Source organism: Sus scrofa, chromosome 6, assembly GCF_054392235.1.
Source record: "Sus scrofa isolate SSC_HxYL_T2T_F1_AM1 chromosome 6, Sscrofa_HxYL_maternal_Yorkshire_Landrace_v2.0, whole genome shotgun sequence".
Lineage (NCBI taxonomy): Eukaryota > Metazoa > Chordata > Mammalia > Artiodactyla > Suidae > Sus > Sus scrofa.
The window spans coordinates 39,625,333-39,645,220 of NC_139388.1; the positions used below are offsets into that span (position 1 = coordinate 39,625,333).

Genomic DNA, 19,888 nt, shown 5'->3' on the forward strand with positions numbered 1-19,888 from the left:
CCACCTTGGTGAACTATTCACATTACAGGTTCCCTAGATGGGGGAACTTCATTCCTTTTTTTTTTTAAAGGTTATTCATTTATTTGTAAGGCGTACAATTTAGTAATTTTTAGTAAATCTGCATTATTTCCTTTTTAAAAGAAAGACTAATGGAAATTTTACTGTGCATGGTATAGAAAGGAAAAAGATTTAACAGTGTAGAGAAAATGGTGAGGTTATTTTCTTTATTATGATTTGACTCAGTGTTGAGCATTTAATTAAGCAAATAGTAAAAAATTTTGAAAATTACTAAGTATCCTATCTCAGGAGCTATAAACATAAGCAGGAAATACTGGTCTCTTCCCTTACAAAGCTTACATCCCAATTGAAAACTTAAAATATTCAACAATGAAATGATGAGGTAACAGTACATTCTGTCAGGTTTTTTAGGCTTTTTGAATTAATGGAGCGCAACTCCAAGAACAAGTTTAGTTAGCTCAGCAAAAAGGGAGGGGAAAGTTTTGTCCCTTTAAACTTGAACTGGTCCTCTCCCTGGTATTTTTTTTCTCGAGCCTGCTCCCCTTGAAATGGCATACCAAGCCAGTGAAGTGGAAAGTGACTTTCAAAACGCATTGGTGTATTAAAGAGACTTAAGAAGGAAGTGTGCAAAGAAGAGGAATAGTAAAAAGTTGTTCCTATAATTTAAATACTGTATGTAAAGATTTTTCCAACTGTTTCTTTTCAGTGAAGAGATAACTGGTGACATCAGTGATTCCATGGATTTTGTACTACTCAACTTTGCAGAAATGAACAAGCTCTGGGTTCGAATGCAGCATCAGGGACATAGCCGAGATAGGGAAAAAAGAGAACGAGAAAGACAAGAACTGAGGATTTTAGTGGGAACAAATCTGGTGCGTCTCAGTCAGTTGGAAGGTGTAAATGTGGAACGCTACAAACAGGTTTATATCTTTTTACTTGTCATCTTTTCTTAGGTCATGACATACACATTAAGTCTGAATTTTTAAGTTGAGCATTTTTGTTAAATAATGTTGCATTGAAAACTATTGACAGAGTTCCTATTGTGGCTCATCGGGTTAAGAACCCGGCTACTATCCATGAGGATGCGGGTTCGATTCCTGGCCTCGTTCAGTGGGTTAAGGATCTGGCTTTGCTGCAAGCTGTGGATGTGGCTCAGATCCCATGTTGCTTCGGCTGTGGTTTAGGCCAGCAGCTGCAGTTCCAATTCGACTGCTATCCTAGGAACCATCCATATGCCACAGGTGCGGCCCTAAAAATAAAAACAAAAGCAAAAGCAAAAGCATTGACAGTCAAAGAAGACTTAAATAAACCAAAAGCTATATTTTATGGAGTTCTCTTCGTGGCTCAGCACTTAACGAACCTGATTAGGATCCATGAGATTGGAGTTAGATCCCTGACCTTGCTCAGTGGGCTAAGGACCCGGTGTTGCCGTGAGCTGTGGTGTAGGTTGCACACACGGCTCAGATCCTGAGTGGCTGTGGCTGTTGCTATGGCCGGCAGCTGTAGCTCCAATTTGACCCCTACCCTAGGAACTTCCATATGCCACAGGTGTGGCCCTAAAAAAAAAAAAAGGCTATATTTTATGTTTTCGGATTGGAAGACTCATTCAAAACTATCAAGATACCTATTTTCTTTCAATTGAGATTTAGTATATTTTACTGTAGATTTACTCTAAAGCCATAGTAATATGGTATTGGTAAAGGGGATAGATATATAAATCAGTGGACATTATATCAGGAATTAGCAAACATTTTCTGTAAAGGATCAAATAGTAAATATTTTTTGGTTTTGCAAGCCATATGGTCTTTAGCTACTAAATTCTGCCAGTGTAGTGCAAAAGCAGCCACAGACAATGTGGAATCAATTTACAAAACCAGGCATTCATTTTCCAGCAACATGGATGCAACTAGAGATACTCATACTAAGTGAAGTAAGTCAGAAAAAGACAAATACCATATGATAGCACTTATATGTGGAATCTAAAATACGGCACAAATGAACCTATCTACAAAACAGAAACAGACTCAATGGACATGGAAAACAGACTTGCGGTTGCCAAGGGGCAGAGGGGGAGGTAGTGGATGGGGAGTTAGGGCTTGGTAGATACAAACTATTACATTTAGGATGGATAAGCAGTGAGTTCCTGCTGTACAGCATAGGGAACTATATCCAATCTCTTGGGATAGACCATGATAGAACACACACACACACACACACACACACACACACACACACACACACACACACACACACACACACACACACACACACATATATATATAAAAAGAAAAACAGGCATTAAACCAGATTTGCTGACCCCTAGAAGAGACAGTCCACAGTAGACCTATGTGTATGTAATCAATTATTGTTGATAAGGGCGCAAAGACAACCTCTTCCACAGGTGATTCTGGAACAGTTGGACATCTATATGCAAACATAGCCCTGAACTGTGACTCATCTTCATGTTATGTAGGGAAATTCAAAAACACTGATCAGAGTCATAAGTGTGAAATTTGCAACTCTGAAACTTTTAGAAAAAAACACAAAGGAAATCTTTTATAACGTTGGATTAGACAGAGCTTTCTTAGGATACCAAAATTACAAACCTTCCTAAAAGAGAAAAAAAATTGATAAAATAGACTTAATCATAAATGCCTTTTATGAAATAGAAACCCCCAATTTTTTATTTAAAAATTCTTCTGGGAGTCTCCTCTGTGGAACAGCATGTTAAGGATCCAGCATTGTCTCTGCAGTGTCTTGGGTCACTGCTGAGGTGTGGGTTCAATCCCCAGCCCAACACAGTGGGTTAAGGATTCAGTGTTGCTGCACCTGTGGCTCAGATTCAGTCACTGGTCTGGGAACTTCCATATGCTGTGGGCGCAGCCAAAAAAAAAATATTCTTCTGTAAAATTTTAAAGTTTAGGATTTCTGGTGGTTTAGGGGGTTAAGGATTGGGCATTGTCACTGCTTGTGGCAGGTTTACTGCTCTGGCGCAGATTTGATCCCTGGGCCCAGAACTTCTGCGTCCCAATTTTTTTTTTTTTTTTAACTTTTTTATGGCCCTACTTGCAGCATATGGAAGTTCCCAGGCTAGGGGTAGAATCAGAACTGCAGCTGCCAGCCTATACCACAGCCACAGCAACACCAGATCCGAGCCACATCTGTAACCTATGCCACAGCTTGTGGCAATGCTGGATCCTTAACCCACTGATTGAGGCCAGGGATCAAACTCGCATCCTCACAGAAATTATGTTGGGTTCTTAATCTGCTAGACCATAGTGGAAACTCCTAATTCTTTATTTTTGAACATTAAAAAAATTGTAAACTACGGAGAATATACAGGAGAGGCACACAATTTTAACAAAACTATACAGAAATTCCCATGTGACCCCCTCCCCCGGAAACCCTCAGGCCCTCATGGATACTAGTCGGATGCTTAACCTACTGAGCCACAACGAGAACTACCCCCCAAAATTTTTAAGTTTAATTTGGAAATAAAATATGGCCCAGAAAAAATTTACAATATGATTCTAAAATTAATAGTTTAAGTGTGTTATTAGAGGAGTGACTTAAGTTTTTGAAAATAATCTTAACTCTTAAATTTTTTTCCTCCTAGATTGTTTTGACGGGGATATTGGAGCAAGTTGTAAACTGCAGGGATGCTTTGGCTCAAGAATATCTCATGGAGTGTATTATTCAGGTAGGTGAGAACATTCCATTTTTTTTTTTAAAGGACTGTGTTTTATTAATTTTCATTGTTTTGGAAAAATTCTTGATAGAATAGAAAAATAACCTTTCCTGAAGAAATCCCTTTTTCCTATTGATATAATAATTTGGTCTTTGTATTGATGTAGGAAAGAGTAAATCACCTCCCAGTTTTCTAGAGTATCAGTAGTTTTAGTTTAAAACTAAACTAGTTTAGTTTAGGTATACTTTGGTTAATAGGATAATTCTTTCTGGGCTTTTGTTTAGAGGGGCTTAAAAGTGATGTATTTAGGAGTTCCCCTTGTGGCTCAGCAGGTTAAGAACCCGACTAATATCCACGAGGATGTGGATTTGATCCCTGGTCTTGCTCAGTGGGTTTAGGATCCACTGAGCTGCAGCATATGGTGTGAGCTGCAGCATATGGTCTTAGATGTGGCTGGGATCTGGCATTGCTGTGGCTGTGGCATAGACTGGCAGCTGCAGCTCTGATTCGAACCCTAGCCTGGGAACTTCCATATACTGCAGGTGGGGCCGTAAAAAGAAAAAAATAAAAGTGATGTATTTGAATTTAGTCGTGTAAGATGAAAATGATTTTTTCCACAAATAGCAACTTGAAATACTAAGTCCAGAACATAGTGTGAAATGCTTTTACTTATATAAATTAATTATTATTGATTTTCAGGTTTTCCCTGATGAGTTCCACCTTCAAACCTTGAATCCTTTTCTTCGGGCCTGTGCTGAGTTACACCAAAATGTAAATGTGAAAAACATAATCATTGCTTTAATTGATAGGTAAGAACTTCCAACACTGGAGAGCAGTGTTTTAATGTGGGATTAATGAGTTTAAAACATTTCTGTGAATTATTTTTTCTGTTACATCTTTATTATGTTAATGATTTTGATTTAGTTAAACTAGTTCTGTAGGTATAAGTATCTTAAGTGCTTGGCTAGTTTAGGCATGAAAGAAAATTAGCTTTTAATTATGCAGGAAGCATGGGGAAAATGCTTTTAATCTCTGAATTTAATTGGCATTTAAAGATACTGTGCAGGAGTTCTCATTATGGCTCAGCGGAAACGAATCTGACTAGGAACCATGAGGTTGCAGGTTCGATACCTGGACTTGATCAGTGGGTTAAGGATCTGGCGTTGCCTTGAGCTGTGGTATAGGTTGCAGATGCAGCTCGGATCTGGCGTTGCTGTGGCTATGGCGTAGGCCGACAGCTGTAGCTCCAATTGGACCCCTATCGTGGAGACCTCCATATGCCGCAGTTGTGGCCCTAAAAAAATTTAAGTGTTTAGTATTATACAGACCAAACACTTAAATTTTATAAATCCAAAGATCACCAAAGAATAAAACATTTTTTACCATGGTGAAAGTTATCTTTCAGTGGGAACCAGTTTGACTTCTTTATCAAGTAGCCATAAATACAGATAATTACGAATGTTCAAATAATCGCTCTATCATCACGTTTTTTTTTTTTAAGAAGAATTTTCCTTTTTCTTTTTGATCTTTTTAGGGCCTCTCCCAAGGCATATGGAAGTTCCCAGGTTAGGGGTCAAATTGGAGCTACAGCTGCTGGCCTACACTATAACCACAGCAATGCCAGGTCCTTAACCCATGGAGTGGGGTCAGGAATTGAACCCATGTCCTCTTGGATACCAGTCATGTTTGCTACTGCTGAGCCACGATGGGAACTTCCAAGAATTTTCAAGTCTTAAAATGTTCATAAATCCCCTTGAGATGAAGTTTTACTTCTTTAGCCCTTGATCTTGATTAAAAGAATACAGCTTGGTGTCCAATAATGGCTTTAATGAGTGGTTGTTGGCTGCTGGTACACAGTATGTGTGCTGCTTGTGAGCATTCTCATCATTGATATTAATGAAACCAGAAACCCAGGCGAACATTTATTTCTGCAAGTACTTTTTATTATATTTTAAAAATCTAAGTTTTAAAATCTGAGAATTTATATAGCAAAATTCTCCAAATAATCAGCTCAATTCTGGGCATTAAGAATTGTAAGTTAATTGGGTATATACTCTTCACACTCGTGCACCCCCACTCACCCCCCGCCCCTATCCCCCTAGCCATGCTGAGCTGCAGCTTGATGTGGGATTTTAGTTCCCAGACCAGGGATTGAACCTGGGCAACAGTGGTTCACCACATGAAGCACCAAATCCTAACCACTATACCACCAGGGAACTCCCTAATTGGGTATATGCTTAGTGGAAGCTAATAACTGTGTTTTCCTATGTTGGGCATAATGTCACTTAACCATTTCTGTCAGTAGTGGTTCTGTGCTTTAAAAAAATATGAATTCAGTTGTAATCATGACAGTGATAATGGAACAGAACATTATTTTGAATAGTTTAAGAGGTGGGAAATAGAAGTTAACCTTACCTTTAGAATTAATTGTGTTTTAAACCTTGCAGTAGTAAAAATGCATTATCTTAAAATAGCCTATGTAGTTTTTACTCTTTTAGAGATTATTTTTTATAATCGTGGCTGTTGAATACATTTGTCCAGTTAATGAATTTCTATCCATATCTATTTAATTGGGCTTCAAAGAATTTGGCAAAATTGGCCTGATAAATATCTGTTTGGGTATGGTATAAAGTAAGAATGCAGTGAAATAAGGCATTGTTGGTAAAACTGTTCCATTAAAAATGAATTTGGAGGGAGTTCCCGTTGTGGCTCAGCAGGTTACGAACCTAACTCGTATCCACAAGGATGCAGGTTCGATCCTTGGTCTCACCTAAAAGGTTTAAGGATAGTGTGTTGCCATGAGCTGTGGTGTAGGTCGCAGTCGTGGCTCAGATCCCGGGTTGCTGTTGCTGTGGCTGGCAGCTGCAGCTCCCAGTTTGACCCCTAACTTCTATATGCCACAAGTACGGTCCTAAAAAGAAAAAAAAAAAAAAAAGAATCGAGAGAATGATCAGCTGTATTCCATGTCTTATTTTTAAACCTTTTTTTAATGTTTTGGGAGAAGTACACTTGGAGAAAAGACAGAAAAGCATAAAGAATCAACTGTCATTCGTGATCCCACTACCCAGGTCCCTGTATCTTTTTAAATAAAAAATATTTTCTTTTTCAGATTAGCTTTATTTGCTCATCGTGAAGATGGACCTGGAATCCCGGCAGATATTAAACTTTTTGACATATTTTCACAGCAGGTGGCTACAGTAATACAGGTTTGTATGGCTTTTCTCCTAAGTTCTCAACACTTTGAAACTTAGCTGGTGAATCCTTTTGTAATTATTGAAAATAAATTTCATGTTTTTTTAAACATTCCAGTCTAGACAAGACATGCCTTCGGAGGATGTTGTATCTTTACAAGTCTCTCTCATTAATCTTGCTATGAAGTGTTATCCTGATCGTGTGGACTATGTTGATAAAGTTCTAGAAACAACAGTGGAGATATTTAATAAGCTCAACCTTGAACAGTAAGTCAGTCATTTTTGTAAAATCCCTCCATGTGCCACATGTATGGTCCTAAAAAGAAAAAAAATTTTCTGTCCCAGATTTGTTTTCCTTTCACAATTCCCTTTTGAAATGCTTGCATTCGTCTCGTTATAAGCATGTGTTAAATTGACATGCCTGGTACTGACCAGGGCAGAGAGTGGCAACCAATTGCTTGGTTGTGTACTTTGACCGGGTCTTGGCACTCATGGACCATAGCAACCTTCAGGGACCAGTGTCTTCCAATTTAGACCTCTTTGTATTTATGCAGGAGTTTTGTTTTTAAAACTAGTAAGGAAACTCTTTGTGTCAAGCAGTATTTCCATAAGTGGTTTCCTACAGATGAGTAAGTTGTGAAAAATTAGGGAAGCATGTATGCGTTTGAGATGTGGAAATTAAATGGGTTTAAATTTTTTTCTATTTTGAGCTTTGGCTTTGATACCTTCAAGGAAAGCATATTCTTTTGCTTGTTTGGATCTTCCTCAGCTATGCTGTCCCAGACCTGTAACATCCTCTAGTGGCTGCTGTGGGCAGTTCTAATCCTGTTGTCTTTTCCCAGAAACCCCCTTACGGTCCCATCCTCCACTGTTTCTGAACATCCTAGTCAAGCTAGGTCTCTCCTTGCCCTATATTACTCATTTCACCTCACATTATCTTTTTCTTTTACCTCTCTCAGTAGTTTAGTTGCATCTGGAAGATTTCTTCTTTCTTTTACTTCTTTTTAGCCTCCTTTTTCCTTTTGGTCACTGCCATTTTTTTGTGAATTGAAAAACATTCCGAGAGTTCCCATTGTGGCGCAGCGGAAATGAATCCGACTAGGAACCACGAGGTTTCGAGTTCCATTTCTGGCCTCGATCAGTGGGTTAAGGATCCAGTGTTGCCATGAGCTGTGGTGTAGGTCACAGACGTGGCTCTCTGATCCGGCATTGCTGTGGCTGTGGCGTAAGCTGGCAGCTAAAGCTCTGATTGGACCCCTAGGCTAGAACCTCCGTATGCTTCGGTGCAGCCCTAAAACGACAAAAGACAAAAGAAAAAAAAAATTCCAGATCTTGAATTGGTAAGTGACATATCTGTCTTCCCTCACACAGTGAGTTTTATGGTAAAATTAGGCAAAATAATTAGAAATCCCAATCTCTGAAGGTCTTATAAATGCCTGGATATGTCTCGGTCTCCGTAGAATGTTCCAGTTTCATCCTGCTTTTCTTTAGTCACTAACACTGATGCAGAAGAAATAATTTGTGTATTTTTCTATTTTGTTGAATAGTTAAATTGTGTGGATTTTTCATCTTGACTCTACAGGACTTACTGGCTGCCTGCCCTAACCACCACTTAAAAAACACTTCCCTTAGAAATACTAGATTCTAAACAGTCATTTTATTAGGGGTTTTTTGGTCTTTTTTTTTTTTTTTTTTTTTTTTGTCTTTTTTGTCCTTTTAGGGCCGTACCCGCAGCATATGAAGGTTCCCAGCCTAGGGGTCTAATTGGAGCTGTAGCCACTGGCCTACACCAGAGCCACAGTAATGCCAGATCCGAGCCACATTTGCAACCTACAGCACAGCTCACAGCAACACCAGATCCTTTACCCACTGTGCCAGGCCAGGGGTTGAACCTGTAACCTCATGGTTCCTAGTCAGATTCGTTTCTGCTGTGCCATGACAGGAACTCCTTTTTTTTTTTTTTTTTGGCTTTTTTTGGTCTTTTGCGGCCCCACCAGCAGCATATGGAGGTTCCTAGGCTATGGGTCCAGTCAGAGCTGAAGCCGCCAGTCACAGCCACAGCCACAGCAACATGGGATCCGAGCCACGTCTGCAACCTACACCACAGCTCATGGTAACACCAGATCCTTAACCCACTGAATGAAGCCAGATTGAACCCGCATCCTCGTGTTTGCCAACCAGAGCCCACAACAGGAACTCCTCTAAATAGTCATTTTAACTTTCACTATACAGCCTCTTCATGAATTGGGACTCATATATAGTTTGTTGTATCAATAGGACATTAATGGATGAATAAGTGTTTGTGGTTAGATAGACATCTGACAGCCGTTTCGTGGAAGTCATTGGGGTATTTTGGGGTGGTGTGATTCACTCGACCCATTTCCATTAATGTATAAATGAAAATTTTCAAATTTTTAATGTATCAAGTACTGTTTGTATATATAGAATGTTATTTTTAAAGGGCTCTTGTTTTTCTTTTTGCAGTATTGCTACCAGTAGTGCAGTTTCAAAGGAGCTCACCAGACTTTTGAAGATACCCATTGACACTTACAACAATATTTTAACGGTCTTGAAATTAAAACATTTTCACCCACTCTTTGAGTACTTTGACTATGAGTCCAGAAAGAGCATGAGTTGTTACGTGCTTAGTAATGTTCTGGATTATAACACAGAAATTGTCTCTCAAGACCAGGTAAGAAAATATTGACATGCAATAATAGGAAAACCAAGATAATGTTGTTACAGCTTTAGACCTTGAGAAAGACATATGATATTGGGAGGGGGTGGTAGTTTACTATTTTAAAAAAGTTATAAGTAGCTTATTCATAATATAAATGAGTAAATTGGAGATGTGTAAAGAAGAAATAGTAAAATAACTGTAATTCCACCAGGAAGGGAATAACTACGATTGATTAACATTTGGTGCATCTCTTTTCTAGACTTTAATCTATATGTGTACCAATAGGCATATATTTTCTTACAGAAAAAAGAATTATGTCATTGATACTGTTTTGTAACTTGACACAACTGATGGTTTCACCACGGTGGTTTCTGTGTCTCCCGTGCTGCAGGTGGATTCCATCATGAATTTGGTATCCACGTTGATTCAGGATCAGCCAGATCAACCCGCAGAAGACCCTGACCCAGAGGATTTTGCCGATGAGCAGAGCCTTGTGGGCAGATTCATTCACCTTCTACGGTCCGAGGACCCTGATCAGCAGTACTTGGTATGAATTAACTCTAACTGTGCCCCTTCAGCAACTTCTAGTGAAATCACATGTATATGTGTCTCAAATGTTCTACTGCAGGTTGGGGTACTGGAAAGTTTTGAAAGAATTGCAAATGAATGAGAGATTCGGAGTTCCTATTGTGGCTCAGGGGGTTAGTAACCCATGAGGATGCAAGTTCAATCCTTGGCCTCACTAACTGGGTTAAGGGTCCAGTGTTGCCACGAGCTGGCCTTGCCACGAGCTTTGGTGTTGTAGGTCACAGACGTGGCTCAGATCTGGTGTTGTTGTGGCTGTGGCGTAGGCCAGCAGCTACCGCTCCCATTTGACCTTTAGCCTGGAACTTCCATGTGCCATGCTAGGGAAAACAAAAGAGATTACGTGGACTTTTACTTTTTAAATAAATGCATAATTTGTTGTAAACTTCTGGAGCTTATGAGGAACAAATTGATGGCTGTAGTTTCTTTTTTTTTAATTTAATTTTAATTTTTTTTTTTTTTACACAGCAGGATCTCATTGTTAATCCATTCCAAAAGCAGTAGTTTGCATCCGTTAACCCCAAGCTCCCGATCCCTCCCACTCCTTCCCCCTCCTTCCTTCTCCCCCCAAGCAACCACAAGTCTATTCTTAGTTTCTTAAGAATTATAGAAAAGCCTGTCTTCTTTTTGTTGGTGTCCAGTAATCATTCCATGTTCATTTTCTTTTTGAACTCTGGGCTGCTTTTAGAGCTGTTTAGTGATTTACCATAATAAATTTAAAATATAAGCAATGATCCTTATATTCAATCATGTTTATGTTTCCAAGGTTTGCAAACAGAAGTTTTATGTGTTTGCCACATTGAAAATGTGTGAGGACTTGAAGATTAAAATTGCCTTTGTCTTAGCCCCTCTTTCCTGGCAAAGAATAATCAGATGAGATTCTCCCTTTCTTTATAGGTAGTCCTCAGTAAGTCTTTGTGATGTGAATAAAATGTGCTGCTTGAGTAGGATTGTTGGTGACTGATACTGGATAACTTGTTTTAATGAAAGATAGCACAGATGGCTGCCTAATTTTTTTTTTTTTTTCTTTTTAGGACCACACCGGCAACATATGGAAGTTCCCAGGCTAGGGATCAAATTGGAGCTGCAGCTGCCAACCTGCGCCACAGCCACAGCAATGCAGGATCTGAGCTGCATCTGCTCCCTACACCCCAGCTTACGGAAATGCCAGACCCTTAACCCGTTGATTGAGACCAGGGATGGAACCCACATCCTCATGGATACTAGTTGGGTTCGTAACCCACTGAGCCACACAATGGGAACTCCTATGACTGCCTAATACTGTGTGGACAGAGTAGTTTAACTATGAGGCTAAGTGTTAGTCTGCCATGTACAGAGAAACCTTTAAGGTGAGGATCTTAAGCCGTGACTTCCCAAGGAGGAAGGCATTCTCTTTCCTATCCATCTACCATTATCAGAAATTCACGAAGTGAATATGTCACACGTTTTCTTACACTTATTTGAAAATATTTCATAAATTCTTGTGGTTTTTCTGAAATTATATGATATACCATCACTATACATAACTTTTTTTTTTCCTTTTTATGGCCGCACCTGTGGCATATGGAAGTTCCCAGGCCAGGGGTTGAATTGGAGCTGCAGCTGTGTCCTACACAGCTACAGCAACACCAGATTGGAGCCGTATCTGTGACCTACACTGTAGTTTACAGCAACGCCAGGGATTGAACTTGCATCCTCACAGAGACAGTGTCAGGTCCTTAACCCACTGAGCCACAGCAAGAACTCCTACGTAATTTTTTGTATCATAATGGCCAGTATTTGCTGAGTACATGCCTTGTGTAAGTACCAGTAGTACTGGACATCTGTTACTTAATCTTCCCAACAACCCTAAGAGAAATATATTACCCCATTTTTCAAATGAAACTCAAAACTGGAGTTCCCATCGTGGCTCAGTGGTTAACAAATCTGACTAGGAACCATGAGGTTGCCGGTTCGATCCCTGGCCTCGCTCAGTGGGTTAAGGATCTGGCGTTGCCGTGAGCTGTGGTGTAGGTTGCAGACGTGGCTCGGATCCCGCGTTGCTGTGGCTCTGGCGTAGGCCGGTGGCTACAGCTCCGATTCGACCCCTAGCCTGGCAACCTCCACATGCCAAGGGAGCAGCCCTAGAAAAGGCAAAAAGACAAAAACCAAACAAACAAAAAAAAGAAACTCACAACTAAGAGAAAGTAAATAGTAGTTTGCCCAGAGTCACACAAGTGTTAGAGTATCCTTTCAGAGCCTGAACTCTTTATCAATACAGCATACTTTGTACATGTGCATATGAACATCTGCTTACCCCTTACTGGCTGTGTAACCTTGGGCAGGTTATACAACCTCTCCGAACTTTAAGCTTCTCCATTTGTAAAATGGGGTTAGTATTTGTTTCAGGTAGTTGTGATGACTCAGTAAGAGAAGAAATGTCAAAGTATACCACGAAGGCAGGTATATTGTATATATTAAAAAAAATGGTAGCAATGATGATGATTACAGCCTCCCTGTAATTGTATAAATGATTGATTGATTATAGTTTCTATAATTATAGAAAAGATTGATGGGTTTTGTTTGTTTGTTTGGTCAGATTTTAAACACAGCACGAAAACATTTTGGAGCTGGTGGAAATCAACGGATTCGCTTCACACTGCCACCTTTGGTATTTGCAGCCTACCAGCTGGCTTTTCGCTACAAAGAGAATTCTAAAGTGGTGGGTTTACTTTTAAGTATGTCACTGCTTTTTCCCCTTTTTCCTCTGTGTGTGTGTGTGTTTTAGTTTATTATTATAGAAAATTTCAAACTTAATAAAGAGACAGTAGTATAATAAAATCCCAGTTTCAGTAACTCTCAATTCATTATTCATCCTGTGTTAGGTGTTCCTTACAGTGATTAGATTAGTTAGTAAATTGCATACGTATTGAGGGATCACATGAAAAGACTTAGAAATGAAAGATTAAAACAGTTTAAATTTATGCTTACAAGTTTTCCCTTATCAGTGTGAGACATTGATAAGTTTATTACAAAATTGGCTCAGAATGCTTTAATTTTTCAACAATGGTTTTATTTTCTTGGAATCTTTATTAAGTACCAGTTCTAAAGTGATGCAGTAATCTCATTCAGAGGTTGCAATACATAACAAGAAAGATCTAATTCAGGTTAGCTTTGCTTAATGAAAGGACCCAGAATTACATAACCAGTGCTTTCTAAAAGCCTATAATTTTATAAGTTGTGTACATTTTCTAATGAGCTTATTTATCCCTTTTACAATCAGAATCATGGCTTAAGTCTTCAGTGGTGTACTTTTGTTGAAAATATCCCAGTCTAATGTCCCTGAAAGTTGGGCAGACAGGTTTATGTAAAGGAACAAATGTCAGTAAATGATTTTCTAATAATGGGGACGCAAGATGTATTCTGTAGCCCTACCAGCATGACGTAGCATGCCTTTGGCCAGTCTTTCACGTTGGACCTTTTTTCCTAGCATTTTGTGGATAAGTATCTGTGAATGTAACAATAAAAAAAGCAACTGCTAAGAGCACCTGTTGTGGTTCAGTGGAAATGAATCCAACCAGTATCCATGAGGACATGGGTTTGATTCCTGGCCTTGCTCAGTGGGTTAAGGATCTGGCATTGCTGTGAGCTGTGGTATAAGTTGCAAACACAGCTCAGATCCCCTGTTGCTGTGGCTGTGGTGTAGGCTGGCAGCTGTAGCTCCAATTTGACCCCTAGCCTGGAAACTTCCCTATGTCACAGGTGTGGCCCTCCCTAAAGAAACCAAAAAAAAAAAAAAAAAAAAAAAAAGAAAGAAAAGAACTGATTGCTGTAACAGAAAATTTAGATAGTCAAACATGAGTGAAATATTTAACTTCAGGAGTTACCGTCGTGGCGCAGTGGTTAACGAATCCGACTAGGAACCATGAGGTTGCGGGTTCGATCCCTGCCCTTGCTCAGTGGGTTAACGATCCGGCGTTGCCGTGAGCTGTGGTGTAGGTTGCAGACGCGGCTCGGATCCCGCGTTGCTGTGGCTCTGGCTAGGCCAGCAGCTACAGCTCTGATTGGACCCCTAGCCTGGGAACCTCCATATGCCACGGGCGCGGCCCTGGAAAAGGCAAAAAGACAAAAAAAAAAAAAGTAAGGTTCAGCAATGGCAGTGGTGTGATGAGAGTTCCTTCTTATCTAGTAATGGTGGGAATGTGAATTACTACAATTGTTCCAGAAAACCCTGGCAGTATATAAATAGAGCCTTAAAAGATCCAATATTTCTACTTCTAAGGATTTATACTAAGGAAAAAAATTAGATATTCAATAAAATTTTGTGTTTATAGAGTATTTGTTATGATATTAAAATTATTTCCAAAAGGTAGCAGTTAAGTGAATTATCTTGTCTTGTCAATGGAATATTTTCTAGCAATTAAAGTGATTTTAATAACTTTTAGTATCATGAGGAAAATTATGACAAAATAAGTGACAGAAAAGAAGTTGAATGCAAATTATTTACAGCATGAACATAGTCTTTTCAGTGAGTACTTTAAAGTGGAAAACAAAACTATACAGAGAGATCCCAGTTACATCATATTTGAAAAGAAAAAACATTAACATCAGAATATTATCAGTGATTATTGCTGGGCGATAGATTTAGGGAAGATTTTAATTTTTGAAATTCTTTTGTGGCTTTTCCTAATTTTGTCCAATTTAGGAATGTGTCACTTTTCTGATGACAAAAAAACAAATACCAAACATGTAAAAACTGCAAAGCTGCTAACCTCAAATAGATGTTTTGAGAAGACATTTGTGTGCTCTGAAAATGAGACAAGATAGAAGGAAACTGTGAACTCCACTTAGTCACTCTGTCTGTTCTATATAGAAGTTTTATAGAAAAATGAACATTCTTGAGCAAGTTAATCTTGAACGTAAGGTCATTGAAACTATTTTTTTTCTTATTTTAGGATGACAAATGGGAAAAGAAATGCCAGAAGATTTTTTCATTTGCTCACCAGACTATCAGTGCTTTGATCAAGGCAGAGCTGGCAGAATTACCCTTAAGACTTTTTCTTCAGGGTGCTCTAGCTGCTGGAGAAATCGGTTTTGAAAATCATGAAACAGTAGCATATGAATTTATGTCCCAGGTGATGATCTGCTTTCTTTCTGGGTGGTTTTAATTCATTTGCTAGGAGTTCCTGTTGTGGCTCAGTGGTTAACAAATCCAACTAGTAATTATGAGGTTGCCGGTTCGATCCCTGGCCTCGCTCAGTGGGTTAAGGATCCGGCGTTGCCATGAGCTGTGGTGTAGGTCACAGACCTGGCTTAGATCTCGTGTTGCTGTGGCTGTGGTGTAGGCTGGTGGCTACAGCTCCAGTTCAACCCTCAGTCTGGGAACCTCCATGTGCCGCTGGTGCAGCCCTTTAAAAAAAAAAAAAAATTCATTTGCTGTGTTCAGTCACCTGTAGTTAGTGGTGATGGTACATATGGATTTACTCTTCTCTGAATTTTAACTACCCCTTTCCCACCATCTTGATGGGAAATGCTATGCCTTTTTTTTTTTTTTTTGGCTGGGCATGCAGTGGTTTGATGTGGGATGTCGGTTCCCAGACCACGGCTGGAACCAGGACCACAGTGGTGAAAGCACCAAATCCTAACCACTAGACCACCAGGGAACTCCCAAATTATTGACTGGTTTGGAGCAGGAAAATTGATCCGTTACTGGGTGCTAATAAGATTTAATATTTTCAAGTGAGTCATGGTAAAACTGTTTCATGGGGAAAAAAATTTCCTTTGTTAATCCAGTTTAAGAACCCTGGATTTAACAAAAGTTCATACAAGTGTCTTTACTGCAGCTTGTCACCCTCTTTGTCCTGTGCCCCTCCAAGAGAGGGTACTGTATCTCTTGGAGAGGGTGGGGGTTTGATGGGAAATACTTTGGAAAATGCTCTAGCAGACGGTTGGTCCCTAAAGGTCACTTCTGGCTTTGCGTGCACCAGGCATTTTCTCTGTACGAGGATGAGATCAGTGATTCCAAAGCACAGCTGGCTGCCATCACCTTGATCATTGGTACTTTTGAGAGGATGAAGTGCTTCAGCGAAGAGAATCATGAACCCTTGAGGACGCAGTGCGCTCTTGCTGCATCCAAACTTCTGAAGAAACCTGATCAGGGCCGAGCTGTGAGCACGTGCGCACATCTCTTCTGGTCTGGCCGAAACACAGACAAAAATGGGGAGGAGGTAAGGTGGCAGGGGTGGTCCTTCTGACCAACAGGGTTACCGAAGGGACCTTTAATAGGGAATGCTGTCTTGGCCTTGTGCCTTGGAGGTGAAACATGTGGAGGGCCGGGCAACCTGACAAAGAACAATTTTGGTTAAAAGGAATGAAATGGAGTAATGTATGGAGAGTTCCATCTTGTGGTGAGGCCTCCACTTTGAGGATATTCTAACAGAGCAAGTTGTACCGCTACGTTTAAAGAACATACCTCATCCAGTAAATACAAAACACTTAACATATACATATACAAAGCACCATTCTTGTTTTAAAATGTAGCTGTGTACGTAAGCAAATGAAGAGGATTTAAATTTATTGTGTCTCTTGAAAATATGAAAGAGCCGCTGTGTGTGTTTATTTCTTGGTGTGAAATGGGACGTTTGTGATTCATTAATCTCTTTCATGCTCCCCCCTCTCCCTTCTAGCTTCATGGAGGCAAGAGGGTAATGGAATGCCTAAAGAAAGCCCTAAAAATAGCAAATCAGTGCATGGACCCCTCTCTACAAGTGCAACTTTTTATAGAAATTCTGAACAGATATATCTATTTTTATGAAAAGGAAAATGATGCGGTAAGTGAACTTGTTAGTGAACTCATATTTTCCGTTCTTGCTCTTAGATTTGATAGATACAAAAGTTTTTCATCCCAATACTTTCTTTTTGGTTTACAAGGATCAGAGTTTGGAGAATCTACCTAAGTGGTCTCTTTTATTCTCCAAAATTCTTCTCTGTCTATATAGATGGAGCTCTCTAACAGAAAAACTATGTCCAAGAAAATTGTTATCTTTTTTGCTTATGAGTATATAATAAAAGTGTCACTGTTTAAAAAATACAAAATAATTTATAAATGCTGAATAGTAAGCCCATTTGTCATCACAAATAAATTTAGAGTAATTCCTAAATAAAAGATTGATCAAGACTTATAGATTAGGAGTTCCCGTCGTGACTAGGAACCATGAGGTTGCAGGTTCAATCCCTGGCCTTGCTCAGTGGGTTAAGGATCCAGCGTTGCTGTGAGCTATGGTGTAGGTTGCAGACGCGTCTCAGATCCTGCAATGCTGTGGCTGTGGCGTAGGCTGGCGGCTACAGGTCCGATTAGACCCCTAGCATGGGAACCTCCATATGCTGCAGGAGCGGCCCTAGAAAAGGCAAAAAGACAAAAGAGAAAAAAAAAATTATAGATTAAATAAAATTTTGCTTCTGTTCTTTTACTGGTTCATGATGTTCTATATTTTTCTACAAGTTTGTTGGTTGGGTTTTTTAAAAAAAAATTGAAGGTGAATAGCCAATAGCTGTTGCTCAAAGCAGGGATTGTATTCTCATCTTTTTTTTTTTTTTTTCTTTTCTTTTTTTGGTAATTTTGATAAGAGTAACACAAACTCCTCAAAACATTTTTATTAAATTATGGGGTTTTTTTGTGGTACATGCTTGACTGTGCAATTGTACATATCTTTTGTAGGTCACAATTCAGGTTTTGAACCAGCTTATCCAAAAGATTCGAGAAGACCTCCCAAATCTTGAGTCCAGCGAAGAAACAGAGCAGATTAACAAACATTTTCATAACACACTGGAGCATTTGCGCTTGAGGCGGGAATCACCAGAATCTGAGGGGCCAATTTATGAGGGGCTCATCCTTTAAAAACGGAAACAGGCTCACTACCCTCCTTTCCATGTACATCCAGTAAGGGTTTTATTATACTAGGCTTCCCTTCCATAGATTGTGCCTTTCAGAAATGCTGAGGTAGGTTTCCCGTTTCTTACCTGTGGTGTGTTTTACCCAGCACCTCCGGACACTCACCTTCAAGACCTTAATAAAATTATTCACTTCATAAGTGTTCAGGTCTGTCTGATCACCCTCAGTAGCATGATGGATCTGCTATTTAAATTTCCCGTGATCTGTTTAAAAAAATAAAAAGCCAAAAAAACCCCACTTATCTCTGTTACTAATGAAGCTCTCCTTCCTTTTTTTCTGTTTCGTTCCATCGTTGAGTGTGTGATTTCCTTCATTACTTGGGAGTACTAACCCGGAAGTGTCTGTCTCTTTGTTCCGAGATTAATTTAGAAAAAGGAATACTGTATGTGAAATTCAGCTTGGGCTTTTCCAGAAATGCAAGATAAGGCCATGTGTAATATTTTCCCTAAAGTTAGAGTATATTAATGCATGTTTTGAGAATTTTAAAGCACCATGGTCCCAACCAGAAGCTATATTTTGCATATTTGGACTCAGCCATCCATCAAGAACTTTTGTTGTCCTTTGGTCATATTTATCAAAATAATTTTTGTTCTAAATAGTATAAAATAGAAAATTTGTGATCTATATAATTTATGTATAACCTTCATTGTTGTAAATTTAGGGGGAAATGCATCATACAATTATGATTTTTTTTTTTTTTCCACCAGTGAAACAATAAAGTTGCTATTAACAATTGTGGACCTTTTCCCTTTCATACTATCTTGATTCATAAAGGAACTGGTAGAATGAGTATGGAATTTAATAGGCATCGTCATGTTCACAGCGCTCACTTGTTCAACTGTTCACTTGTTTTATGTATTTATTTGGCCACACCTGCAGCATGCAGAAGGTCCCAGGCCAGCGATCCAACCTGTGCCACAGCAGTGACAACAGCAGGTCCTTAACCTGCCGAGCCACCGGGGAACGTCTCGCTCGTTTTAAATGTTTATGAAGCAAGGCACCATCTGCTCTTTTAGTCATGCTTACTCGTTTGTTCTCCTCAGCCTTATGCTGCTGTCCGAGGCACGATTCCTCCACATCAACTCCCAAAAGGCTCACCCACCTATATTATCTATTGCCTGACAAATTATCCCAAACCTTAAAACGAATATTTGTACATTTGTCTGGAGCAGCTTAGCTGGCGGTTGTGGCTCAGGTTGTCTCTTGAGGTTGCAGTCAAGATTTGGGCTGAGGAGTTCCTGTTGTGGTGCAGTGGAAATGAATCTGACCAGTATCTGTGAGGATGAGGGTTTGATCTCTGGCCTCGCCCAGTGGGTGGGGATCCAGCCTAGCCAGTGAGCTGTGGTGTAGGTTGCAGACACCACTTGGATCCCAAGTTGCTGTGGCTGTCGTATAGGCTGACAGCTACAGCTCAGATTCAATCCCTAGTCTGGGAACTTCCATATGCTGTGTGGGTGAGGCCCTAAAAAAAAAAAAAAAAAAAGTTTGGCTGAGGTCACAGTCACCTGCAGGCCCCATTAGGGCTGACTTCCAAACTCATTCACATGGCTGTTAGCCAGCTGGAGGTCACTGTTCTCTGGTGGGCCTTTCCAAGGGCAGCTCAAGTGTCCTCAAATGTAGCAGCTGGCTTCCCTAGAGTGAGTGACCTGAGAGAATAAGGAGGAAACCACAAGGCCTTTTTATGACCTGACCTTGGAAGTGACCCACTGATTTTGCCTTATTGCTTTGTTAGAAGGAAGTCACTAAGTCTAGGTCATACTCAAGGGCAAGGGTTGAATTAAACTCCACCTCTTGAA

General features: G+C 39.7%; 1 protein-coding gene across 3 annotated transcripts in view; it reads left to right on the plus strand.

The window, feature by feature from the left end:
- Window positions 1-18,825, plus strand: part of VPS35 (VPS35 retromer complex component) — a 32,972-nt gene extending 14,147 nt beyond the window's left edge. For 2 of the 3 annotated variants that reach the window (XM_084960350.1, XM_021094246.2), the window contains 12 exons: window positions 725-938; window positions 3,635-3,718; window positions 4,406-4,515; window positions 6,816-6,912; window positions 7,016-7,164; window positions 9,382-9,589; window positions 9,969-10,124; window positions 12,741-12,863; window positions 15,097-15,276; window positions 16,129-16,368; window positions 16,828-16,971; window positions 17,859-18,825. In XM_084960350.1, the coding sequence (XP_084816476.1) occupies window positions 725-938; window positions 3,635-3,718; window positions 4,406-4,515; window positions 6,816-6,912; window positions 7,016-7,164; window positions 9,382-9,589; window positions 9,969-10,124; window positions 12,741-12,863; window positions 15,097-15,276; window positions 16,129-16,368; window positions 16,828-16,971; window positions 17,859-18,038 (1,885 nt within the window). In that variant the 3' untranslated portion in view covers window positions 18,039-18,825. Of the gene's footprint in view, window positions 1-724; window positions 939-3,634; window positions 3,719-4,405; window positions 4,516-6,815; window positions 6,913-7,015; window positions 7,165-9,381; window positions 9,590-9,968; window positions 11,317-12,136; window positions 12,864-15,096; window positions 15,277-16,128; window positions 16,369-16,827; window positions 16,972-17,858 lie in introns of all 3 variants that reach the window. The other variant, XR_014805960.1, reaches the window with a different exon arrangement.
- Window positions 18,826-19,888: the final 1,063 nt, after the last annotated feature.